The sequence below is a fragment of the Onychomys torridus genome, chromosome 6, assembly GCF_903995425.1.
Source record: "Onychomys torridus chromosome 6, mOncTor1.1, whole genome shotgun sequence".
Lineage (NCBI taxonomy): Eukaryota > Metazoa > Chordata > Mammalia > Rodentia > Cricetidae > Onychomys > Onychomys torridus.
Genome location: NC_050448.1, coordinates 56,383,717 through 56,410,960, shown reverse-complemented (window position 1 = coordinate 56,410,960; position 27,244 = coordinate 56,383,717). Strand labels below are relative to the sequence as shown.

The window sequence follows — 27,244 nt, the reverse complement described above, 5'->3', positions numbered from 1 at the left end:
TTAAGCCAGGAAGATAGGCCATCCACCGATGGGGAAAATGACGTTTGAGAGAAGACAAAAGGAGGTGAGAAACAGCATTCCACTGTGAGGTGCTTCCTTTTTCTTTGGTGGTGTGGGTGGAATGGGAAGGGTAGAGAGGATGCAGCAGTGGAAGGAACAGCAGATGGAAGGCCAGGGGACCAGGATTTGCTAAGTTCTCTAGAAACAGCATGCAAGCTAGTGCCCAAGGAAATGAGTAGGGAACATAGTAGATACTTGATAAGGTCAGAGGGAGGTCAGGACAGCGGACTAGGTCCAGGAGTCCCTCAGGCTCACAGAGACTTGGGCTTTGAGGGGTGAATGTGGTCACGGAAGCTAAGCAGTGACTCAAGTGGTGTGAGTAGCATCCCTCTGGCCGCTGTGTTGACAACGGGCTGTTCCGAGAAACAAGTGGGCACAAGGGACGGGGCTACTGCGAAGTGCAGTCTGAGGATAACGCTGTTTTGGACCAGGATCATGGCAGGAGAGGTGGTAGCGATTAGAATACACATCAATTAGCACTCTGAGCTAGCAGGTTTAACTGAACTTCGATGCACAGAGGAGAGAGAAATTAAGGCGATACTAGGGTGTCTCCCCTCCCCCATGGTGATAGCAGTGTGTTATTAATTGGGGTGGCGAAGGTTCCCAATGGGGAATGTTTGGTGAAAGAGAAACGGAACCAGATCTGCACGCACACTCTGAAATGGCGACTAGAGTTGAGGTGGGGATGTATGGTATGTTTTTTCACACATCATTGAGTTTGAATTCTCTTTTTCCGTTTCCTTGTTTTTGAAGTGTCTGTCTTTGCTGGAGAATGCTTGTTGATGCTCTACTCCTACAGATAAAGTAGCAAGCAGTTGCAGCAAAAGCAATACAAAAGGATCTGTTAGATACACTTTGCAACTTAGACTCTGTTCTCTAAGTTTCAAAGGTTGGACAGGTTCTTTCTCTTAGAAGCTATGCAACTTGTCCAGGGCCGTGTAGGTGACTTAAGGATCCTCCAATATTAGCTGACAGCCTGTCCCAGTTGGGTACAATAAACTGGGAGTTGAAAAGGCATGCTTGAAATTAAAAAAGAAAAAGTTCAATGTGGTAGCTCCCAAGTGAAAATAACAATCGTCCGTAGTCTCCATGCAGATTTCAAAACACAGCAATCTGCTTTGAGGCTGACGCTGCACACCTCAGGCCTGGTCAGGGGGTGATGAAACCACAAGAGCAGGGACATCTTAACACACTAATACGGGCTTTGTACAGGGCAAGTCTGGATTGGAAACTCGAGGTCCTGAGAAGGTGCTCTGCCCAGTGGAAGGCAAAGTCCAATCTAGTAATAAAAGGTTCCTGATTATGTCAGAGAACTTGCCGTCCTGGCCTCTCACCCACGACGGGCTAACCTGGTGCTTGTCTGAGCGAGGTCTGGGGTTGGAAAGTCGCATTCCCATCTGCCTAACGCAGGGGTCATTTCAGGGCTTAGGTGTCAGTGAGCGCGGAAGGCGGGAGGGTAACCCTGTCTTTGCAGTCATAACAAATAAACAGAATCCACCAGGGTTGATCGCCACCGAAGCAAAAACCCCAGTCAGTTCTAGGCTTCGGAAGACCCGCCACTGCAGCAGAGTCGCCTCGGGGACCTCTCCCGGGTGGGGTCAGCTTCTAGCTCCGGGCGGGGGCGGGCAAGGGGCCGCGCAGAGGGTGGCAGGGTGCGGCGGGACCAGGGCTGCGGGTTCCAGGCCAGAGCGGCGAGGTGCGGCTTCTCAGCTACGGGATCGGAGGTCGCAGCAGCCTCGACCGCCCCGGCGCCTGTCGCTCCTGGTCCCGGCAGAGCGCGGCTGGTCGCGAGGGCGCGGCCCGGCCAGGCCAGCGAGGGGGGCGGGCCGGCGCCACGGGGCGCTCCGCCCCCGATGATGCGGCGGCCTCCGACTGGCCTCCGGCCCGTCACTCACTCCTCACCATGGTTGCAGCACAAAGCAACAAGCCCCGGAGGCCGCTTCCTCCCTGAAGAGCGGCTCGGGCGGCCGCCGAGGCGCTGGAGAAGGAAGAGGCGGGGAAGAGGAGGCGGTCGCGGCTGGGCAGACGCTCGGCGGGGCTGCGCGCTCCGCTCTCGGCCTCGCGCCCGCCGGGAACCCGCGCCCGGGCCGCCGTGCCCGCCCGCTGCACAGACGACGCACAAAGTTGCCAAGAGCGCGGGGGCCGCGCGGGGAGCAGCGGCGCTCGGGCGCCGATGGGGGCGGGCGGCCGGAGCTGCGCGGCCCGCGGGGATGCAGCAGCAGTCGGGAGGCGCGGCCGACAGTAGACGGAGGCGCGGCGCGGCCACGGCGGCCGAGGCCAGCGGGCTTGGTGGCGCCCAGACCTGAGCCGGGCTCGGCAAGCTCAGCGCGCGGCCCTCCCTCCCGACCGCCCGGCGCGCGAGACCCGGGACGCGTCAGAGCGAGCGCGGCCGGAGCGCGGAGAGCTAGGGCCCCGCCGGAGAGGCCCCGCCCGCCGTAGCTTGCACCTCCCTAAAAATAACTCGGCCCGCCGGGGCCAGCGCGAACGGCGACGGTTCCCCAGCGCAGCCGGCCAGTCGCCGAGTCCCGGTGCACGGACAGCGGGCCTCGAGGAGGAGAGCAGCTCCGGGCTGCACGGACCCTCGTGCTGTCTGCGCCCCGGCCCCGCGCCTGGGCTGGTTTACCTCGGGCAGTGGCGCTGGGCCAGGAGGCCGGCGAGTGTGTGGAGCGGTCCCGGTGCGCCCCGCAGGGGGAGATGGCGTCCTACGTGGATAATAGCTTCCGCCAAGCGGTGATGAAGAACCCCGCCGAGAGGACCCCCCAGGTGAGACGCGCCGCTAGCCACTGGGAGGTTGATGTCTGCAGACTGCGCCCTTTCAGTGTCCCGGCACTCCGGTGCTGGGGAAGCGGTCCATTTCCCCCATCCAGGACTTCCCCTGCCCCAACTTCCAAGGGCATTCTTTTCAGACGGTTCTGCGATTGTTGCTCTCTCCTTTGCTGCCCTTTACGCTGCGCTCCCTGTGGCTGACCTTGCCCGTGGGTTTGCGCGACTAGGTGCTGTCTATAGGGCTTGACTCTCTCCGGCCCTACTCCCCCGGGGCTCTGAATCTTGGGGTCAGGTCTCACCTCCTCGGCCAGGTACTGTTGTCACCCTGACTGCAGGCTCAGTTACTCTCTTGCATCTGTCCCATCTTTAGAGTTTAGGGGTGTCTCATGAGCTGTCAGAAGGAACTGTTGTGCAAACGACTGATCGATGTGGGCCTTTTAGAGAACACTGAGGCGCCTGTCTTTATTTACCACTTTACTTTCTTGAAAGAGGGATGTGGCAAAGGGAAAAAGTTGACACCTAGGCTAGCGCTTTCAATTCCAATTGTAGACATAACTGCAGAACAGGCGTATTCAATTCCTTTTTCCTCTCAGGGCAGATTCTTTGGGTTTGCACAACCTTGTCAAAATTAGATAAGTGGTTAACCTTTATACATTTGTTTATCCTCAGGTTTCTGGGCTCAGGGATTGCTGGTGGCCTGGGTTTGATTTTCTTAGGTTGGATTAGCGAGGGAGGAGTGTTATAAAATGTGGTTTGATTTCTTTTGCTTAGTGGATAATGACGTATATTTCTAAATGTTGGGGTGGTGACTACAGGGGGTCCTGCTTGCCAATCCTGTAGGCAGATAAGGTCAAGAGATCTTTGGGACCAGCAGCAGACACAGGGGGGGATCTAATACTTGAGAAAAGTTGTTTTGCTGGTGAGGTGTTGGATACCATCTGTCCAAACCCAAATTCTGCCCATCTCTGATGATGATTATTTAATGGGTGAGGGAATAGAATAAAATAGAATCTTCCATTGGCCGCCTTTGGACAAGCCCCAAGAATGGCACCTGGTACTGTTTTTGATGGTTTTCTTTTTGCTTGATGGAGCTGTCATATGTAGGAAATGTGTATAGATTACATATTTGCCAAACCCGTGGAAGATGGGCTGTAATTTTACAAGAACGTTCATTTAAGTGTCTCCAGAAGTACCTATTCTAAAGGGCAGTTTTTAAATCAGGAACTGGGCATGCCCTCCTTTGATCTTGTCCCTTCTGTGGTGGTGGTACAGCTGCTGGTGGTGCTTTCATGATCAGTATTTGTTAAAACTCCCATTTTCTGCTCTAGAAAAGGCACTGCCAGTTTATTGTGCAGGCAAAGCAACTTTCATGAGCTCCCTTGGTTCCTTTCAAGAACAGAGTTTGAAATGCCAAGTGAAATTACACATGCAGAGGACAGTGGAGCCTAGCAAGTGGTCAGAAAGTGATGTCACAGGCCTGTAGTAGAAATTAGAGAGGGGGAATGGGGTGCTAGGTTGATTTAGTTAGAAGAATAACAGTGTAACCTCTTATCAGCAGTGTGTGTGTGTGTGTGTGTGTGTGTGTGTGTGTGTGTGTGTGTGTGTAGGGCTGGGGAGGTCCGGGGTGGAGTAGGGGGATCACCAAACCAGTCTGGAAAAAACAAATGCACCACTTTGACAGCCTGTGGTTTGGCCAAGTAAATGGACCGTTGTTAGGCTTCCCTGTTCTGGTGCCAGTGGTGTCTAGAAACCGACCCAGCAGAGGACTCTTGGCCCCGTGTGGAAGTTGGCAGTGACTGCTAACCCTACAAGCTGAAAGCACCATTGACAGCCTGATGCTCCCCATGTCTTTTCCCCACCTGACCTCAGGAGAAGCAAACAGAGAAACCTGCCGAACAGTGGTGAACATCTTCTCAAGTGTCAGCCTGTTAACTTCGACGTTCATTTTAACTCATGCAAACCCTACCCTTGTTTGTCGTTTTTAAAGAGAAGCTAGTTAGAAATATGCGTTCCCATCCTTACCTAAGTTATCAGAAATAATTCATCCAGAAGTTGGAGATCTTCTTGAGGAGAAAAACATGGTCCGTGGGTGCACCCGTGGAAGGTTTTCCATATGCTGTGTATTCTCACAGACGCTTGTTTTTGTGATGTAATTAAAACAGCATTGTTGCATAGCTTGATACCATTGGAAGACCGAGAATTAGGGAAGGTTTGCTGTGGAGTATCGTGTTCTTGAGGACTGACTTGATAAAGTGAGTGTGACAGGCAAGACCAGAAGGTACTTGAAAAGAATGAAAGGGAACTCTATTTATTTATTTATTTATTCATTTATTTATTTATGTATTTATTTATTTATTCATTCATTCATTCATTCATTCATTCATTCATTCTTTCTTTCTTTCTTTCTTTCTTGTTGGATTCAGCTCCCCACTTCCTTCCCTAGCTAACCTTAGCCCTTTACCAGACTCTTTGAAGACAAGTTCTGTTATTTAGGTCAGTCAGTTGCTTCGAAGTAATTTTGATAACTACACCAGTGCAGTTGAGCAGTGGGTGAGAAGCACATCTGGAGAGTCTTAGGGATTTTGCCCCTTAGGAACTCTTTGTATGTATCTGGGAAGTAGCAAGCCACGCCAGGCATGCCATTGGAAATGGTAAGGAGAGATACAAGAAAAAATTATCACCTGAGATCTTAGCCAAGAGGCTTCCAGTGTTTCACCTGATATTCTTAGAAGAGGAAATGTCTTTAATCCAGGGTTTACTCTGTATTGTGTGTCTGGAAACTTGTTCTCCTACTCAATGGGGCCCTGTATTCTAAAATAATGTACTCCCTTGAAAAGAATGAGCAATAAACATTCGATTGATACACCTCTGTCTTTTCAATGCACCTCTGTTGAAAAACAGGATTGCTAAGTAACTGTTTTATTCAGTGATTTGGGTTTATGTCTTTAATCACTTAAATGAGAATTGTGGTCACAAAGGCAATTTAATGAAGTTTAAAAGATGTAAATAAATTACAAACAGCATTATACCCCAAGGCTTCATACAATGAATTTTTTTGTTAAACATTTTTATTAACTTGTTGAGTTCAGGCCCTTTGAAATTGCTTCTGTGGTGTGTTTAAATATTTATTTTCAAAATGGTATGTGTAAAATAATTCTCATCCCATCTCCTCCTAGTTAGTAATATTTATTTTTCAGTATTAAACTTTTTTTTTTTCTTTTTTTTGGCTAACCTTTTTGGCTTAGTTGCTAATGCTCAGGAATGCAGCGGTCACAGTTCCTAAGAGTACAGGACAGGTTTTTTTAAATTTTTTTTTTGGAAAGTCACTCAGTGGAATTGACTGTCTTAATGACAGCTGAGACAAAATAAAGTAGGTCACCTTGGTAAACTGAAAATGTATTGAATATACCCGTCCTCACAACACGGTACTGCTGAGCACCTGCCCTTTACCTTCATGATGACTGGGGCCTGGGAGAACCCTTGCTACTTACTGGTCCGGGAAAGGTCAAAATTCAAAACCTACCTCGAGTGGGGTTTCTGCTGAGTGCATGTATCATTTTGTAAGTAAACCAAACCGAAACAAATCCTATTGAACCCCGAAAGTAAGGGGCCATCTGCATCTGACTTATAGTTCTGCCAAATACAATAGTATTTCTTGGTGTAATTTCTAAAGATAGCACTGTTGGGAGAGATGGGGGATGCCGAAGTTTATCCGGCAAAACCTAGCGCGTGTTATGTGGAAACCCACTGAGTGCTGGTGATACAGTGTAATAATGATTGTAGCTAGCGTTTGAGAACAGTTGTTACACTCTTCTTTCTTAATCAACTTTGTGTCTTTGAAACAAACACCTGAACAGGTTTGTTTTGGCTCAGCTGTAGAAGTACATGATTAGGTCGGCCTGCTGCTTTTTAGGGCTCTGGTGGGCTTCCAGATGGTAATACAGGAACACGTCCTCATCTGTGGGCCAGGAAGCCATGAGAGAAGGAGGAGCTGGGTCCTAGGAGCCAGTTTTTGAGGGCTGGTGACCTTGGAGACCTCCCATTGAACCCCCACGTCCTGCAGGTCTACCACCTCTCAATTGTGTTTTCAATAGTGTTTTCTGGGGCAAGCCTTCAACAGGCCTTGAGGGACCACTCAACATCCAACCCATGGTTCTAGCACGCCTCAGGGCCATGTTTTGCTTAGGTGATGTTGGTGCACAGGAGGAATAGCAGAGATTTGTAGCACATGCATCATCCTTCGTGGCTTTGTCTTAGTTAGTCAAAGTACGCTCATGTGTACATCCATCACCTTTTGTGGGTGGAAAGTACGAGTCCTGCCATGTTAATGGTGATGATTTCTCTATTTTTGAGGGGGAAAAAACCCTTGTTTCTGAGCTTACACGATAATTAATCATTACTGAACTGTATGAAGTGTGCCACTTGCTGCAGTCAGGTATTTCTGTTTTCCCCATCAATCTTTGGAACGTTATGTTTGGTGCAAGTGTTGGTGGGCTAGGGCTTGTGGAGGGGCAAGGTGGGACCCCCTCGGTGTTTTGGCACTGAGGCGTTATGCCGTCTTCAAGTGTGTTGGGCTACATTCATACCTGTCCTGGGTTGTGTGTGACCTGTTGGCGTCAGGTTGGCTTTGTCTATTCAATCCTGGGTTTTTGTGTTTTGTTTTTGAGGCAGGGGTTCAGTGTGTAGCCCAGGCTGGCCTGTCTATAACTCTCGATGCTTCTGCTTCCCCTCATGAGTGCTGGCATTACAGGGTTATGAGGATGTACCACTAGGCCCGGCTTCATTTCTGCTATTAAACTGCTTACGTGGGGCAGTTGCATCATGGGGAAGTGCTGGGTAGCCATTTGTAAGTGGCACCTGGTGAAGCGATGGTGCAGTGTCACCGATAGGACTGTGGTGTGATGCAGTGACAGTGCAGTGCAATATCTGTACAGCAGAGGAAACAGAGGGGCTCCACTTGTCATTGTTTGACTTTTTTAAAAAAAATTTTTGGGACAGGGTCTTGTGTAGCCCAGGTCGATCTCAAAAGCACCACATACACAGCAGAGGGTAAGCTGGAAGTGCTAACATTACAGGCATGCACTGCCGTCCTGTGATTTCTTCATGTTTCTAATAACCGCTTCCGCCCCTACTTCTGGCAGCTAGTAATCTGTCCCCCCCCACCCTTTCTATAATTTTGTTGTTTCAAAACATTACATAGATGAAATCATTCAGTGTGGGACTTTCTGGGACCGACTTCAAATTTCTACCATTGTCACTAAATGAATTTGGCCCTGTGTTCCTAGTTCCAGTGATATCTGGGATTGGCCAGATGGCTTTCAGTTGGGATGGGAAGAGGGAGTTATATAATGTTCGTGAAACATGGACCTAAGGCCATGTCTGGGGTGAGCAGTAGCCGCTCTAATGTGAGCATGTGGGACAGTGGTAGAGTGCTGTAGTGTTTTTTCTTTTTTTAGTAACGTTGTAAGTAGTAAAAGTAACCTTAGTCATGGTTGGTCTTTCATTCAAGAGCTCACTTGATGTACAGCCGCTATACCTTACAACGATCAGAAGGAAGTCCTGTGGGCCTGCGGTGGGCCTTACTTTTCTATTCCCAGAACTGACGGGGTGATGAGGACTACAGAGGGCGTCAAAACTTCTTGTACATTTTCCCCTCCACCTTCACATCTGTAGTAAAACTTAGTTTGTCAGTTAGATCCAGAGCGAGATTCACAATGATAACCCATAATAAAACAGCAGCTATAGCAATATGCTATAATGAATTTGCCAGCACGCCTACTCCTGTGCTCTGGGACTGTTATTAAGTAAAAGAAGGTTTCTTGGAGTCAACTACATTGCCTTTTCACCAACATCTGCCTGGAATTAGAGGTTTTTGACTACAAACACTGACTTCTGCAGTCGATCTGGTAATTCGGATGGGTGCAGGCTATCGAACAGGTATACCCAGCAAATGGTGACTCTGTGTGCGATTCTTTCTGGTAGCCAGAAATGGCTATCTATACACCATTTGTTTCTTGATAAGATGCATGGAGAATATGAGTGGTCTTCGACAAAGAGTTGGACACTTCTGATCTAGAAGAGGCTGAGTTGAGGCTGGAGCGTTCCCACAAAGTTTGATGCCAGCCTATTGACAAGTCACGACCAGCCAAGATTCCTGAGTGAAGATTCTCTCTCAAAAAACCCCATAAAACTGAAGAAGAAGAATCAATTTCAGGAAGCTGGAGAGATGGCTCAGCAGTTAAGAGTATTTACTGCTCTTGCGGAGGGCCAGGGTTCAATTCCTAGTACCTACATGGTAGCTCACAGCCATCTCTAACTTCAGTTTCAGGGGATCCGGGGCCCTCTTTCGGCCACTCTGGGCACCAGACTTGGTTGCATGTAGTGCACTTACAAGCAGGCAAAACACATACATAAAATAAAATAAAAATCTTAAACAAACAAACAAACAAAAACCAAAACCAAAACCAAAAAACCAACAAAAAACTCAATTTCAGAACACATCAGACAGATCCAAACTTAATGTGAAACAATTGGTCAGTACTTTCTGGAAGCATTGAAGGTATGGAGATTGAAGAAACACACAAATTGTCACAGATTGGAAGAGAGTAAAATGTTTTATCTAACCCAATGCAGTATGGAATTCTGGATTTTGGGCCACAAACACAAAAATGCTGTCAGGGTGAAATCTGAATATTTAAATTTTCTTAGGCTTGCTTTAGATGTTACTCTAAGGCATCAGTTCTCAACCTTCTTAATATAGTTCATGTGTTGACCCCAAACCATAAAATTATTTCATTGCTACTTCATAACTTTAATCTTGCTGCTGTTTTGAATTGTAATGTAAATATCTGATATGCAGAATAACTGTTTGACCCCCAAGGGGATTACAACCTACAGGTTGAGAACCACTGCCTAAGGGGGCCTCAATGTAGTGGACATGGGATCCTTGAACTATTTTACAGGACTTTTTCTTTGTTTTAGTTGGGGTGTGTGTGTGTGTGTGTGTGTCTGTCTGTCTGTCTGTCCATGAGTATACACGCTTATGCAGGAGTGTTTGTGTGGAGGTCAAAGGATAACTCCAAGAGTAGCCTGTCCTCCTCGCTCACCCTGTTTGAGGCAGGGTTTGGTCCTCATGCTTCTGAGTATTCTCCTGTCCACCCCTCATCTAGCGGTAGAAGCTCTGGGATTATAACGGACTTCTCTGACTTTATCTGGCTTTACATGGCTTCTGGGGGATTTGAACTCATGTCCTCACACTTGCCATCTTTCCATCCCATAGAAAGCTTTTTTAGATTAAACTTTTCGAAACTGAAAGTTAAAGAAAGGATGTATAATGTTTGGTGCCCTTTGTGACCCTGGAGAGGAACTACCAAGTTTCCAATAATCTTTATTCTGATTGGTGATTTAATCTTAATGAGGAGCCTGGTATCTTTCATCTGAATTGTTATTTTTCTATTTTTGTCTTCTAATTTGGTACTTTGTACATATAGTACAAACACTATGCCATTGAGCTGTATTCCCACCTCCATGTGTTTGTTGTTGTTGTTGATTTTGTATTTTTGAAACAGGGTCTTACTTAGTTGTTCAGGCTGGCCTTCAACTCAATATGCGGCTCAGGCAGGTACTCAATTTATGGTTGTCTTGCCTCAGCCTTGGAGTACCTAGGATCCATAAGCCAGTGCCACCAGGCATGACTATTTAAATTTATTGTCGTTGGTTTTTAAGTTTGTTTTACTATTATTATTTTTAATCTGTGTTTTGTCTGCATGTACCAATATGTACCAACTACATGCCTCGATGCTCATAGAGGCCAGAAGAGAGTGTTTGGAACTGGGGTTACGGATGCTTTTTAGTTATCTGAGTGCAGGGTGTGAGCCACCCTGCTGGGCTTAAGCATATATATTTAAGAAAAAAAAAAAACTTTTTTGCTTGATAGTTTTAATAGTTACATTTGAGTAGAAATGAGTGTCAGAAATGAATGGGTTGAAAACTTGAAATCCAGGATCCTAAAATGCCAAGAGTTGAGGTAAGGGAGATCGGCAGCATCTCTGTTTCCATTTACTGGTATCTGATTCCCCACGGTATTTTTTTGTGGAGCTGAAAGAAATTGATGGTCTAGCTTTGGAGACAAACATCTTATGCATGCTTATTCCTTGGACTTTGGATGCCACAGACTTCTTTTAGACATAGCCAGTGTACTTTGAGAACCCAAAATTCCTCATTCCTAAGTGTGAACCTCCAACCCTAATCTTCCTTGGAGATTTGAGTTGGGTGGGTGGGAATTCCTGTCCTGATTCCATTCTGTGTGGTTTAAATCTATAGCACAGTTAAGAAAACTGGAAGGCGTCATCGTGAGCCATTTCACTTTAAAAGTCCTTGCTCTGGACTGTGAACGGGTCTGGTGGTTTTCCTTTGTAATTATACATTTATATCTTTAATTTGGTTCATGGAATTGTTGTAGTGTATCTCTTCCTATAATAGGGCAGTTTGGGACTGGACTTGTCAACACACTGCTTTCTGGCTCCAGCCAGTTTCTTAGCCTTGGTGGGGCTCAGGCTTTGGGACTGCAGGCACTGAAAGTCTCCTAACACAGTGTGGCCCTGACATTGGCTCGCCACATGCATGGTTTACCGTCTATGCTTGTTAGAATAAGTGTAAGCTTGATATCCTTTATAAGTGTTGTTCATTCAACGAACAACATGTTACTTTCGTACTTTATAAAAGCAGAAGATGATCATTTCAGAATAAATTGTCAGCTTTCTCTCATCTTGCTAGTTGTGTTTTTAATCAGTGATTTTTAGAAGATGAATTGCTTTTAGTTTTGAATTATGCGTACATGTATGTGCGTGGCATGTTGCACATGAGTAAGGATAGAATGTTGTCTCCCCTGAAGCTGGAATTACAGGCATTGTGAATGCCTGACATGAGTACTGGGAATTGATTGAGTTTGGGTTCTTCTTGAGAGCAGTAAGCTTGCTTTCTAGCCCTTTGTTAAAGATTGAGGAAAAATTGACAGTAGGCAGAAATAATGATGGTACAAACTCCATTTGTTGTGAAGATCAGATATTTAGTGTGTGGCAACAGTCTCTGGAGTGGCGGGGGTAAAACATATTTGTCCTTATTTCTGTTCTTCAGCATTTGGCACTTACTACTCTGATCATACTTTTTCATAGATAACCTTTTATTATTATTTTGTCTCATAGTTTATTCTCCTGAGTGATTTATAGCATAAGTTGATTAGGTAGACTTGAGTATGGCATTGATTACATTAGAATTATATGTGTCTTCAGGTTACCCAACATTGAACATATAGTGGCTGGTGGGCTCAGTAGTGACAAGTTGTGCTTAAGATCACATGATGACTTAGCCCTCAAGTTACAGGTTTGAGGTTGTGCTGCCAACTGGGAAAGGGAAGGATTGAGAACCCTTTTGGCAAAGGTCTTATTTTTCATCATTTCTATTCTCATGAATACCCCTGCCCCCCATTCATGGCCTCCCTACTAGAGAAACACTACCACTGAGCTGTACTCCCAGCCCTGTCTTTATTTTGCAAGGTCTTGTCTAAGTTCTTGCTGCTGGCCAGAGCTTTGCCAGCTGATACTCTTGACTTGCAAAGGATGTTGGATATTTGAGCGTTTTAAAGCCTCTAATATGGAAGGGCAGGGAAGAAAGAGATTAAGATTAATGGATACTGTGAGCAGATAGTATTTGTCCAATTTACTTTGCATAAGAAATAGATGATTGTAGGACATTTATACAGTGATTCTCTGGAGACTGCTTTGAAAGTCTTATTGGATTAAAGAGCTGCATTAATGTAGCTCAGTAATAGAATCATGTGGATGTATTCAACTACTTGATTCTCTTAGGTATATGTTTATTTTCTGAATTTCAGTCTCTTGTTTAAAGAGAGAGATACATACACTAGTAGATGAGCAATATCTTTAAATATTTACTTATAACCCAATTATTTCTGTGGTAATTGAGTTCTAAACATGTCTTGTATTGTTTTAAAAATATAAACTACAGATTTAGGGATGGAGAGATGGCTCAGTCAGTAAAATGTATATGTATGAGGATCTGAGTTAGGATCCCCAGCACCTACATAAAAACCAAACCAAACCAAACCAAACCAAACCCAACCAAAAGGCCAGGCGTGGTGGCATGCATTTGTCACCCCAGTGCCGGGGAGGCAGAGATAGGCAGGGCTCTGAAACTCATTGGCCAGCCATCCTTGTTGAGTTAATGACTCAAAAATAAGTGGAGAATGGTCAAGGGATACACCTGAAGTCAAGTTTTGGCCTTCATACACATGAGCACATATCATGTGAACATGTACATGCACTGCACATGAACACACAGAGAGAAGAGAAAATACTGACTTATGGTATTTCTAAAGCAGTTCCTTTTGCATTAGATTTCTTCTGTTTTTAAAACTTGTAAACTGGCTGGAGCAATGGCTCAGAGGTTAAGAGCATTGACAGCTCTTCCAGAGGTCCTAAGTTCAATTCCCAGAACCCACATAGGCCTTACAGACATCTATAATGGGATCTGATACCCTCTTCTGGCATGCAGGTGTATATTCAGATAGAGCACTACATACATAAAATAAATAAATCTTAAAAAAAAAAAGCAAAACAAAACTTGTAAACCCCCTCCTTCCCTCCTCACTCGGTCTCTGTGTCTCCCTGTCTTTGTCTTTTGCTAGGGTTGACCCTGAGGTTTCACACATGGTACAGATGTTCTTCTTTGCCAAATTGTCAGCCCTCTTTACACCTTTTATTTTGGGACAGTTTCACTACGTTGCCCATGCTGGCTCTTTCTCTAGCCCAGGCATCCCTTGAACTTGCCATCTGCCTGCCCCAGGTTCTGAAGTAGCTGGAATTTACAGGCCGGTGCTACCCAGCCTGGACTACTTCTTCCCCCTCCTCCCTTCCTCCCCCACTCCCCCCCCCCCCCCCCCCGTCCGTCCGTCCGTCCGTCCGTGTGTGTGTGTGTGTGTGTGTGTGTGTAATTTCTGTTTGTAGTGCGTCCTACCATAAAGGTTTTCCTGACATATAAACCGCTCTTAGTGGTTTGTAGTGGGATTAATTTGCTATTTGAAGGTAATGGCTAAGAAAGGCTACTAGTAAAAATAGAGGACTTAGTCTTCACAAAATTTTCTTTGTCTAAACAAGGACCATGTTTCTGGCATATCCTAGGCCCCACCAGAATATACTCTTTGAAAACAGAATATATAAAGAGGATAAATGGCCTCTACTCTTACCTAACATTTCTTGTCTTCAGCAGATTAACTTGAAGCTCACCAATTAGCCTTACTAGACTAGTGCTTATTGGGCTGGGATTAGTGTTCATCCTTTAGGCTCAGTGCTGAGTACCTCTTAGGCAAAACTGGAGCTGATACATGCTTAAGGACTTGGTCTTGTTTTTCTTGAGAGTTGATGAATGGAAGGAAGACATTATTATAGACTTATTTATTAATAGCCACTTAAATAAAAGTCAGAAAGGAGCAGTCATTTTTTTGTTCAGTGTCTATAGAAAATACTCTTCCATAGAAACAAATAGCAGCCGGGGTTGGGGAAATGGCTCAATATAGTGCAGTGTGAGAAATAGATAAAAATTACCTAGAATACATTGATTAGGACTCACACTTTAACACATTTTAAAAATAATACAAATCAGTAAATAACCTAAGACTTCTTTGGGACATATCAATATGTCTCTCATAACCTCCCATTCATACTACATTTAAATCAAACTACAATTTAAAGGGTCCTCAGTAGAAAATGAACAAAAGCAAGCATGTGAGCCTGGGTTCAGGTTCCCACCACCCATGTAAAAAGATGGGTGTGGCTGTGATCCCAGAGCTTGGTAGGCTGAGGCAGAGCTATTGTTTTGGCTCAGTGGGCAGCTAGTCCAGCCCTGGTGGCCAGCTTCAGTGAGAGACTCAGGAAATAAGGTTAAAAGAGGAAAACAGTGGAATGATAGTGTTGTTTCTCACTAAAATTTGTAAAAAATTAAATAAAAATGCCTAGAATACATTTTATTAGGACTCACATTTTTACCAAATAAACAACATATTTTATAATATATAGTATACTTATATATGTAAAAACCAGGAAGTAACAAGACTTTTTGGAGCATGGCAGTATGTTTCTGATTACCCCACATTCATATTTACACATAAATCAAGTCTATAGTTTAAAGGGTTCTCAATAGTAAAATGAACATTTCAAGGCTTCATTCTCTAAGAAACAACCAGAAAGTTGAATCAAGAAACAAAACCTAAATTTTCTAATTTAGTTATATCATGAAACTATTCTTTGTAGCAGTCAGGATATAAAAATAGTTCTGGGTTGGGGATTTAGCTCAGTGGTAGTGCAAGGCCCTGAGTTCGATCCTCAGCTCAAAAAACAAAAACAACAACAACAACAAAAAAATAGTTCTACAATTCTGAAATACAGAAGTGTCACAAGAGCCCAGAACTCCCACTTGACTAAATGCTAGTGGAACTAACTACCCATGCAGGACAGTTTCAGAATATCTGCATCAAGGTGACTCCACTTACAGGAAGGCAGCTGCTTACCAAGTAAAACCTTTTGGGTCCCCATGTTTGTGTCTGTGTGTACGTCTCTGTAGGGACAGGTCCATGTGGAGGCCAAAGGTTGGCATCGGCTGTCTTCTCTGGCACTCATTTGCTTTTTACTCTTATTAGAAAAAAGAAATTCACCATTCAAAACAGATTTGAAATCCCAAATCCAGTTTGGACTCCCGAGGAAAGGAAATGAATACCAAAGGTAGATTAAGTGAATTTCTCCACGTCTTTGGGACAAAACCATCAAGTGTTGGAAAATTAATTAATCCCTTTGATGGAGGTGAGCAAGCTATGGCAAACCCTGAAGCTGGTGTTTGTGTGCAGTGTTCTTAGGGCTCATAAGCTCTTTTTCCACATCTGTGGCTGCCCTCACCCTGCGGAGACTGAGCTGAGTGGTTGACAAGCCAGGCTTGCCTCTTAGAGGTCCCAGGATAACATGCAAATGCCTGGGGAATTGTGGCCTGGGGCTTACTCCTGAGCACTGTTTCCACTCCTGCCCTCAGAGGGGAATGTTCCTTTATGTCATTGATGAGGTGAGGAGTGGGCACATCACAGTTGAGGGGAGCTGACTCTGTTGACTATCAGGAACAAACCCTTTCTTTGTCTTCCGTTCTGATTATAGTCTCCATATTGTAAATTTGGTTTTGGTGCATTTTGCTTCTTTCCATCCCTTATTTATCTCAAGGCAATTTAACTTGATAGAAGAATTTTTTTTTCATTTCACTGAAAACAGATTTGTTACCTTAGAAATGAACACTTTGCTTGTTGGCTGATTAAAGTGATATATTCAGTAATAGGAAATAAAATTCCGTGCATTCGTTAGCTTTGTTTTCTTCTCTAGAGCCTTCATAAAGAAATAAGTAATTTTGTCCTTCCTGTTGCCAATAATAAGAGTAAAAAGCTTATGAAACGTTTGAGTATGCAGAAGTTACCTGTTTAAAGGGAGGAAATCCTTAGCAAGATCAGTGTTGGCTTGCTGAAAATGTCATTCCCCTCATACTTTGCATATATTCATAGAAAGTACTCTGCTAACTGCTCTAATGTTTACAAAGTTTTCTGATTCCTTGCCTTCTGGCTAGCACAAGCCAGGAAAGTCTCATTGTGTTTGATTGAGATCTTTTGCTGTGTGATGTGTAGTGGGCGTCCTTGTAGGCTTGTTAGTCTAGGCGGTAGAATTCGGGGTACCCGTGGAAACAGTACAGCAGATAAGGGATGCATGTGAAAGTTGGGGACAGCAGGTTCTTGCAATACTTCTGGCATGCCCTACCTGGACTAAGTGAGTAGGTTCAACTGGAAGCCACTTAGAAGTGAAACCGGATCTGGGAGGAAAAAAGCCCAACAGTGGCTCAGGTTTTACCTCAAAATTAATGATTTTGTGTTTTTCTCTTATTTTGTGAATTTGCATGAGCAGTTATGATGTGGGGAAAGGACAGGTACTTTTGCATCTTGTCCAAGGAAGGCAGTGCTGTTTTAAGAGACGGGTTGAGGCCAGGGAGGAGGGCAGTGAGTGGGGAAGACCACTGAGAGTGTGAAGTGTGCGTGGATGTGGATTACTACAGCCTTACTTTGGCTCTTGTTCACTGTCTTTCTTGAGCTTCAGAAGAGAGCTCTCGCTGATGCAGGCTTCAAGGATTTAATCCATCTCCTTGAATTATAAGCTTGAAATCTGAGCTGAGGAGCTACAAGAAGTGAATAGGGGGTATGACATAGTTTCACTGTTATTTAGAAAGAGCGGGAACAAAGCTCTTTTGTCTTCCTCAGTTATTTTTTTCTTCCCAAATATGGCCAAGGAAGGACCAAAGCTTTAATAACTCTGAACTGTCTCTTGGTCCATGTTGCAAATACACTGTGAGGAAGAGGGAGTGGATTTCCAAACTAACATCTTTATTATTATTATTGTTAGTTCTTCTTCTTCTTCTTCTTCTTCTTCTTCTTCTTCTTCTTCTTCTTCTTCTTCTTCTTCTTCTTCTTCTCCTCCTCCTCCTCCTCCTCCTCCTCCTCCTCCTCCTCCTCCTCCTCCTCCTCCTTCTTCTTCTCCCTCCTCCCTCCCTCCCTCCCTCCCTCCCTCCCTCCCTCCCTTTCTTTTTTTGGTTTTTCGAGACAGGGTTTCTCTGTGTAGCTTTGCGCCTGTCCTGGATCTCGCTCTGCAGACCAGGCTGGCCTCGAACTCACAGAGATCCGCCTGCCTCTGCTTCCCGAGTGCTGGGATTGCAGGCGTGCGCCACTGCCTGGCTCTTCTTTTTTGATGTGGAGTTAGGTAGCCTAGACTGGCTGGAATTCTTCCTCCTGCCTCAGTTCTCTGAGTGCTGTGAGTACAGGTGTGTACCACCACTCAGATCCACCAACACCTTTATGAACAAAACTGCAAAGGCTTCTTAATGATATCAGGCATGCATCCATCCATCTGTCCGTCCATCTGTGTATCTACCTGTCTGTCTAACCGACAGCCAACGTGGCTATCTCCAGGTCATACACTTTTACTCACAGGGAAGAAACACTTTCATCTAAGTTATTTGCTGCTTTCTGGTCTTTCTTGAACTTAGCTCAGTTTTCAAGAAATTTAAAAATAAGTAAATGGTTTAATACAGTTCCTTGAATTAGGCTTTCCTTATTTAAAAAACAAAACAAAACAAAACAAAAAACCCAAATACACAATAATGGGTTGTTTAAGTCCATCACATAAACCAGGCTCCATAAATATGGCATACATACACCATGTGCTCTCTCTGCTCAAGATCAATACTGTGTTGTACCCCAGAACCCCCAATTTTTGTTTAGCCTGTGTTCAGGTATTTTATAGCTACTTAATTATAATGTTTGTAGGCATATCGTCAAAACCTTGAAATTGAACTCAGAGATAAGGATTTGCTTTTTATTGAATTGTTTACATTTCTCTATCTGTGTCCAAACAGAACCCCCCTGAGTTTATGCTCTGTTTTTGTTGCAGTGTGCTGTGGGAGCATGTCTTCATGTGCTGTGAGATCGAGTCTTTATGTGCTGTGGGGTCTATACAGCTTTACTTCTTGGCAGCCACAAAGATCTCTTTTAAATAATTAGCACTGTAATTTGCACAGCCATGCCAATTAATTATATCAATGGATGTCAAGACTAGAGACAATGCTGGTGGGATTTGGAGATGAGAAGTGAAATGACTTAGTTGAGAGAATGGGCTTTATGATGGTTGGGGAGGAGACTGATAGAGTTTGGCAGCCATGTGGTCCAGTGATGAGAGTCCACCTCACAGCTGACACCAGGGAGGAACTTGCTGCGGTGTTCAGTGTTTGAAGTATCAAAGCATTCGGAAACACTTGTTCCGGTGTTCACCTTCTTTTCAGCCGCTTGAACTTTCCTTGGGATGGATCATCAGTCTTGATGGTTTTGCCTACTGCCGCAGTTAGTTTTGAAGGCATAACTGATGTAGTTAGTCTCTGGACAGCACTGAAAACCGCTTCAGCTTAAGCACCACTGCATGTGTAGGGATAGCATTTTGTGCATTTCTGCTAATTTTTGTTAAAGGATGGGAAAAATATTAAACATTGAATGAGTTTTAGGAAGTTGATAGAAACAATACAAAGTGGCGTCCAGAGAGAGGAACCCCCCAGCTTTTCCAGTAAGTGAGGGGGGAAGCTGACTGTCACTCTTATTAAACCGGGTGGAAGTTCTTAGGAGAGATTAGGAGGTCTCAGCCATGCCAGTCAGAATCTTGCCACTTAACTTTCCTGCTCCTCGCCCACCGCCGTTACTCTTCTTATTTTTGTGGTGCCTGAGATTGAACCTGGGATCTCATAGATAGGCAAATCCTCCACCTCTGCAACCCAGTCAGCCCTTAAACTTGGACTCCTCCTGTCCTAGATAGCTGGGATTACAGGCCTGTGCCATGCAATTTATCTTACAGTTTTCATAATATATGAGATACTTTGAATGTGTTAAAAAAAAAAAAAAGGCCTAATCCTTTTATTGTCTGCTTCAGAAGGTTATCAGGTTTTCTCCAAGTTTTCTTTTTAACTTAACGGATAAACAGATATTCCTCTGTGGTGATAGTAAAAACGCCTGATTGAAAATCGGAACCTACATGTATTCTCCTCCTTCCCCTCTAACTGTACTTTTAGGTAAGACTCTAGCTTCTTTTTGCTTTTCTGAGTTGATTAAATGAGTGTAGTTGCACCAAGAAGAATGCTGTTTGGACCAGCTTGGATGTTGTGTTAGAGACAAAAATTCCAAAGCAGTGTTTCTCATTGTCAGATGAGCCCATTCATGTGGCTGGGAATTACTAAGAGTCATACTGAAAACAGTGGTCCCGCATTGCCCTCTGGGTAAGCTGCTGCTAGGCATGCTTTGATTTTCTGAAGGGATGACTAAGGTTGGCCAGAGAAGGTGTTAGTTTGTTGTCCGTTCTCCACACGAATGCTGACACTCCTGGGTCTCCGTCACCAGCGAACCTCAGCACTTTTCAGGCTCTGCTAGTGCCCTGCTGCAGCTCTCTCCTCACTCTGACTTACTCCTTTTTATGTTATTTATTTTGAGACAGGGTCTCACTATGTAGCTTTAGTTGTTCTGGAACTCTCTCTATAGACCAGAGTGGCCTCAACTTCACAGAGATCCACCTGCCTCTGCCTCCCAAGTGCTGGTATCAAAGGTGTGCACTATCACGCCTGATGCCTGTCTTATATGTGCCTTTTTAAAGGGTTAGCATTCGCTTCTGCAGGAAGCATCCTGGGCGTTTGGTGTAGGGGTTGAATTTCATTTATGGGATTATCTTGTTTCTGTATGTGCATGTACATGTAGGTGAACTCACCCGTGTGCATGTAGAGGCTAACGGTCTATGTCATGTGTATTCCTTTATTCACTCTTTACTGTACTTTTTGAGAGTCTCTGTTTCTGAAGGAGCTGCCTGTCTTGGGTAGTCTGCCTGCCAGGTTATAGACTGTGCGGCCCTGCCCAGCTCTCTTTATGTGGGGTCTGAACTCATGTCCTCATGTTACCAGTTGGGCTTCGAGCTGGTTATTTCCAGATTTCTTGGCATCTTGCTCAAGAATGAATTGAGCACACACAGATTGCAAAGTTGCAAGGGAACTTTATTCAGTTCAGAATATATTGTCAGAGTAACAGCAGCCACATGAATGAAAGTATTCAAGGATCTTGAGTTTTATTTGGCAGGGGTTTCCTTTTATAGTGTTCGGGGTCGGAGGGGCATGGCTGTGAAGGGTGTAGCATGATGGTTCTCTGTTGTCACTGGCAGGCTTACATTGCATAGGCCATTGTTTACTACTTCCCATGGTGCATCTGATTTTAATCATATACATTCCCAATTATGCACAGGCATAAGACGGTAAATAGTGGGTTTCCCTAAATGTTCACTCAGCGGACAAGGTTTGCTTTACTCTGCACTGAACACTCATCTAGGCTGGATCAGCCCCCTATTTTTTTTTTTTTTTTTTTTACAAAGAAACTGTCCATGAAAGGGAGTTTTTGATGGTTGTCAAAAGGAGGAGAAACTCCTCATTATTACTTGGAGTAGGGTATGGATACAATACAGCCTTTGATGCAGGTAGGCATCCTAGGTTGCCAACAGTGTGTTAGGTGCATCATTAGAAGAGGGGTGTGTGTACAGTGTAAGCAGGCGAGGGTCCTAGGTGGCCAAATGCAGTTTTGTGTGTCTAGCCCAGGTCAAGTGGAGTCCAGGTTGCTGTGCTGTTCACTCACGCTTTCACAACAAGCATCTTACCTACTCACTGGACCATCTCCCCATGCCATTTTTGGAATTCTCACGTTTTAGTTTGTATACCTCCTTAGTTTGCATTTATCTCCTGGTTAGAAGTCATAATTATTAGATGTACACATTTAAAAAAATTCTTTTTAATTTCCTATCTCCCACATCTTCCACTAAAAGTTAGTATGGTGACCCACAGAAATCTCTCCCTGGTCCCCCTACTCCCTCAAACTGTCCTATTTCCAACCTACTCCTGGCTCTGTGCCTTTCATCCCTGGCACTTAGGAGTCCAGCTCCAGGCTGCTGCCCATCTGGGCTTCCTCAGGCTTGTTGCCCTGAGACCAATTAATTCCCTTAGATTTTGAAGTGGTTAGAGCAAAGAAGTTTTTAGAATCTGAGGCCTGGAATTCAACTGCTTGGAACTCCAGGTGGAAAACTTGCTCCCTCCCAGGTGTTTCCTCCAAATGAATGTGGTGTCCTCTTAGATGGGGTTGAGTGTCCTGGGGCCCCGCTAGCTCAGGCCAATGTTCAGAGTCAGACAGCTGGTATTGCTTCAAACCACACCCAAGAGGCCACTGGGGGCCTAGATTAGAGGCCCAAAGGCCAGGAACATTGCTACTCTTTCCTTCCCAGACACTGTTGGGCAAGATGCCACAGAGTTGATCTTGTCTACTAAGATAGCACGAGGTGACAAGGACCAGCAAGACACAATAGAAGCTAAAAGAACTCTGGGAGGGTAGCACCTCAGGTGGCCCTCCCTGTTCCTGCTCAGAGGTGAGAAGGTAGTAGGCAGGCAAGACTGAGTTCATCCCCCACTTCTCATGCAGTGAGGGGTCTACCTGTAGTTATGTCACTGTTCACCATCCCTCCCTTTGATAAGGGTACAGAGACTCCAAGCCTGGCTGGAGACTCAGGTTATTTTGTTTGGTGGTGGTAGTGGTGGGTGATGTCAAACATCCAGTTGCATAACTGAGTTGCTTCTTGGTGCAGGGGTCTTGGTGACTTTGAGCACATTTGAAAGTGTACTATGTTGCTCAGGGGCCTATGCTCACTCATGATAATAATGTCACTGATCTGGACATCCCTGCAGCAGGGCCTCATGTTCTCGAAGTAATGGTATTTGCATATGCCATGGAAATGGTCCCTGCCCATGGCAGTGATCCTCTGCATCTCCATCTTGGTTTCTACACCAAGTAGAATCCATCCTTGGATGGCATTTCTTGACAATATAGTGTCCTTTCTGGCCTCCATAAGCTTGAACATATATTCTTGGCTCATTTAGGGAACTTCTTACCAGTTTGTCATAGCAGGACCTCCTTGCTGTGAAGAAAGTTGTTGGCCTGCTCTTTGTAGCATGTTTGGACTGGATGTAGCCTTCTTCCTGCCTGCTCCTTTAAACAGCAAAATTTCACGAGGGAAACCATGTTATTAATTATTGTGTTTCCATGACTTACTATAACACTATAGCAGTACACACACATTTAAATGCATGCAGTGTGTGCTAGAGATGGGTATAAGCAATACTGATAGTGTTCAACCCACTTTGCTGCAATGTAAAGAATTGTCCTCTTAGGAGATCCGACCAGGGCTTGGTGCATGCTGGGTAAGTGCTCTGCCACTGGGTTACATCTGCAGCCCTGCTACTGATGACATGGATATGGTATTCATGGTTGTAATTATTTTAAAAGTGAGTCAAAATTGATTCTTAGAATTGCTTGTTTGGTGATAGTGATTTAGATTTTATGTAGTTATCATGACCTGTGTAAGTCACAGCTGCAGTTCCAAAGTCAGATTTGAACTCTGGCGATGGTATTATAAATTACGATACCCCTGATTAGACCTTGTCTTGTGGATTATATTTAGGTATGTTGGCATTTGCTTTCATTTGATTGTGTCACCTACCTTATAACCTCCCCTCAGCTATAACATCCGAGTTGGGAGATACTAGGTTGTATATTCACTCTCCTATAAGGTCTTGGGAGAAAAGTGAATTGAGATTAATAATGCTTTGATTTCCTTTTGGCCAAGATTTGCTATAATAGTTCATCTGGACTCTAATTCTAACCAGGAAGAGCTGCCTGAAGGAGAGACTGGTGGGCTTTCCCAGACTCTGACTGTGACAGCTTTCATTGGGTCTTCGTTTTCTCAGCTGCAAAAGGAGTTGCATCACCTTTTCAGGTGGTCACGAAGCTAAATTGAGCACAGGTATGAGGAGGTATTTTGCAAGGGGAAAAGTCTACATGAGTGTAGTAAGGTCTTACCATCACTGACACAATGAAAGCATTACCAGGGCCTGCAGGGATTGTGAGAGAGTCTCAGAGCAGTGTGCTGAGGGTTTCAGTGTTAGCTGGTAGCATTGGGCATATACAAAGCAGTAAAACTGTGTTTTAAAATTCTTTATTTGGTCGTTTGGGTTAATACTTAACCTGGATTAATTTTAGCATAGGTGTTCTGTTGAGTATTATAAAGAGCTTTAGTGTTTTCAGACTTGAAAAAAACCATCGTGTAAAAACATCTACACTAATATGTCTCAAGTAGGTTGGGTCATTTTGTCAAGAAGCTGACTAAAGTTTTCCACATTCAGGAGTCACTGAATCTTTTCATATGTGTAGCATATGTTTAATTGTGTATTCTTTGTAATACATATTTCTAGAATACAACATTTATAATTGTGTGATGTGGAAGGATCTAGTTTTCATCTGATTGTTGAGATCTGGCAGGTTTCTATATTTAAATTTGAATGTTGTTCTTAGCCGTGGAGCTGGAAAGGTTCAGCAAAGCTGGGTGTGGTGGCTCCTGCCTTTGATCCCAAGAGAAGCATGTAAATCTCTGGGAGTTCAAGACCAGCCTGTCTACATGGTGAGTTCCAGGATAGCTAGCATCACAAAGAGAAATCCTGTCTTTAAAAAAAAAAAAAGTCAGCAATGGGATAGGCTGATTTGTGTACATGTCTGTGTGTTGTACATAAGCACTGACTAGAACTCAGGACCTCACATGCTCTAGGCAAATGCTTCTGCACTCAATCACAGCCCCAAACCTTGCCCCTGAAGAATTTGAAGAATTTGCTTTCATACTGTCTGTTTGCCATTGAGAGGTCCAGCACTGCATAGATCTGTATATTAGGTGTCAGGTCGTCTTTTTTTTTTTTGGCTTTTCGAGACAAGGTTTCTCTGTGTAGCTTTGCGCCTTTCCTGTATCTTGCTTTGTAGACCAGGCTGGCCTTGAACTCACGGAGATCCACCTGTCTCTGCCTCCTGAGTGCTGGGATTAAAGGCGTGCGCCACCACCGGTTCCTTTAAGATGTAGTTCGTTTGAAAATGTCTGTTGGCTTCGTCAGGTCGATCCTAGTGCAACAGTGCATACTGCTTTGCTTTGTCTGATCCTTCTGTGTTTGGTAGTACATAATTCAGGAGGAGCAGTCAAGGAAAGATGTAGAAAAGTGATTGACATTAAGCTTTTGTTATGTGCCAGGAAATTGGTTTTATGTTTCTGCACAATTGATCTTTCTTAGTTCTTACTTCATTCCAGGAACATAGGAGTTACCATTTTCAGATGACCAGTTTCATAAGGACATGTGCTGGCTGATTTCAGTGTTCCTTTGCTCTGCTGTAAAATTGGGGATACGTTTATTTATTGTCATGAGGACTTTTACAAAATGAAGTTTTAGTTCTGGTTTTGATAATTCTTGTATTGAAGGCTGGTCTTGAACTCCTTTAATTAAGATTGTCTTTGAACTTCTGATCCTCCTGGCCCCTTGAGTGCAACGATGGCAGGTGTATGGCTGCCTGGGTTTGAACCCAGGGCTTCATGAATGCTAGACAAGCATTGTACCAGCTGTCTTATAGTTTCTGTTGCCGTGATAAAGTGCGTGTGTGTGTGTGTGTGGGGGGGTGTTTTTTTTTTTTTTTTTTTTTTTTTTTTTTCCCTTGGGCTGGATTGTTGATCACCTTTTTGGTTATTCTCTGTGTGTGGTAGAGAACCATTTTTTTCTGTAAGTAAGCTAGCCAGGAGCCTGGGATTATGGGGAACACAGAATTGGCAGGCTTCTTATTTCCATTCCTTGTGAAGTTTCAGCGTGGACTATGTTAACACTTTTTCTGTGTAGGGACTTAGCTGGGGTTCTTGGCTTCCAAGGCCAGACTAAAAATGCCTCAGAAAAGCCTCTCTCATCCAGGGAGCCAGCTTTCTGGTTGGATGTCACAGCAGGAAACTGGTTTGCTTGGAGAGTATAACATTCCTGGCATTTCTGACCTTTGCCCTGAGGATGGTGACTTCACTTGTGAGTGACTGTGTTGTCTGATAGTACCATTCTTTCAGAGAGTTGGATTAGAATTTGACCAGGATTGAGAAACATTTACTCAGATATCCTGAGTTGCTTCAGAAGATTGTGTCTCACAGAGGAGCCCTATTCAGATCCTCTCAAGTTATGCGACTTGAGTAACACTGTGGTTTTAGTTTCTTCCTCTCTTCAGAGACAGAGTACTGCTGTGTAACTCAGGCTGTCTGGAACTCCCTGTCAGCCTAGGTGGCTCTTGCGCGTCTTACCTCTTGCTTCCACATTCTGAGTGCTGGGATTACAGGCGTGTGTCACCATGCCTGGCTCCAACATCCCTTTAGGATGGTACCTCACAGTTGCAAGGACAAAAGGAAAGACAGATTTAACTTGATATGTTTTCGAATGTGAGATTTTAAGGAGTTCCAGATGCTTCTGAAATCCTAAAATAACCTATTCTGCTGTTTGGTTGTGATGGGTGTGTGTGTTTAAATATGTTGCTGAGTCCTAGACTTGCAGAATATTTGTGCTTGTCTGTGGTAAAAAGCCCTGTTGGTTTCTCTGGCTCTTCTGGTATGTAGACAGCACCTTCATTACTTCAAGAGAGACAGTCACAACACCTCAGGATGGAGACCTTTCAAAGGTGTAGTGAGTTCTGGGCTTTTTTTCTGTGATATTTCTCATGCACCCCCCCCCCCCATTTAAATTATAACTCCTCTTTTCAAACCGTTCTTTGTTCTTGATTTCCCACAGTCCTAATTTTCTTCTATTTTTGTAGATGCTGGGTCAGAAAGGAAGGTTAAGTACACAGTCTGCTGCGTGGTGGGTGCCTGTTCTCTTCTGGTAATTGACAGTTAACTTGCATTCTGGGTGCACATGGTCATGATTTCCGTCTCTGGAACGTTTTCAGGGTTTTAGAAATGCTAATCACTTGTACCTCCACTATATATTTTTAAAATTAATGTTTTAAGTAGGATTTTTTTTTTCGTATGTTTCACACACATAAAGAAATCTCCAAGGGTGTGTGGTGGAAGTTTCCCTCTGTCTCCTGAGGTGCCTGCTCAGTTTATACTCCCCTTATGTTGATGGCACCTCAGGTGTCTGTTTATTCTTTCAGAGACTTCCTCACCAGCCAGATTACATCTACAGAGTGCTCTAAATGTATCTGCTGATTCAGCAGAACACGCAGTTTGAGGATCTTTTAGATCAGTGCACGAAGAACTCGGAGAAAGCACATTCTAGATTTTTCATCATGCTACAGTGAGACCCCTCATGCACATAGCTGCTCTGTTTCTGCAGGCCGCAGGGCCTTTCTAGTTTACGGTATTTACAGCACTACCATTGAATTAGGGCATTTCCTTTTTTATTATTATTATTTTAAGTATAACATTTCAGCTAAATTGGTTGCAGTTTATAGATGTAATTTACATATGGTATGATTCAGTGTGTGTGTGTGTGTTTCCTGGGGTTGAACCCAGTACCTCATATGTGCTGTGCAAATACTTCGCATCTGAGCCATATCCCCAGCCTCTTCCTAGTTTAAAAGTCTATGTATGTATTTAACATGTGGGTGTGCTTGTTTGGTTTTAGAAAAGGGTTTGATGTAGGTCAGACTAGCCTTGAACTCACTCTGTAGCTGGGGATGGCTTTGAATTTCTGATCCTCCTTCCTCCCCACCAAAGTGATAGGGCTATACAGCAAGCATGTACTGGTATATGTGGCACTGGGATTAAACCTAGGGCTTCCTACTTGCAAGGCAAGTGTTATAAAGCTGAGCTACATCCACGGTTGTATGTGTTCTAGCATCTGAGTGACCATATGGTCACTGTCACACCGGAAGACA

General features: G+C 44.3%; 1 protein-coding gene across 1 annotated transcript in view; it reads left to right on the top strand.

Annotated features, from left to right (window-relative positions):
* The first annotated feature begins 2,028 nt into the window (after nucleotides 1-2,028).
* Rapgef2 (Rap guanine nucleotide exchange factor 2) overlaps nucleotides 2,029-27,244 on the top strand; it is a 262,162-nt gene continuing 236,946 nt past the window's right edge. The window contains 1 exon segment of the mRNA XM_036190519.1: nucleotides 2,029-2,823. Within this exon segment, the coding sequence (XP_036046412.1) occupies nucleotides 2,755-2,823 (69 nt within the window). The 5' untranslated portion in view covers nucleotides 2,029-2,754.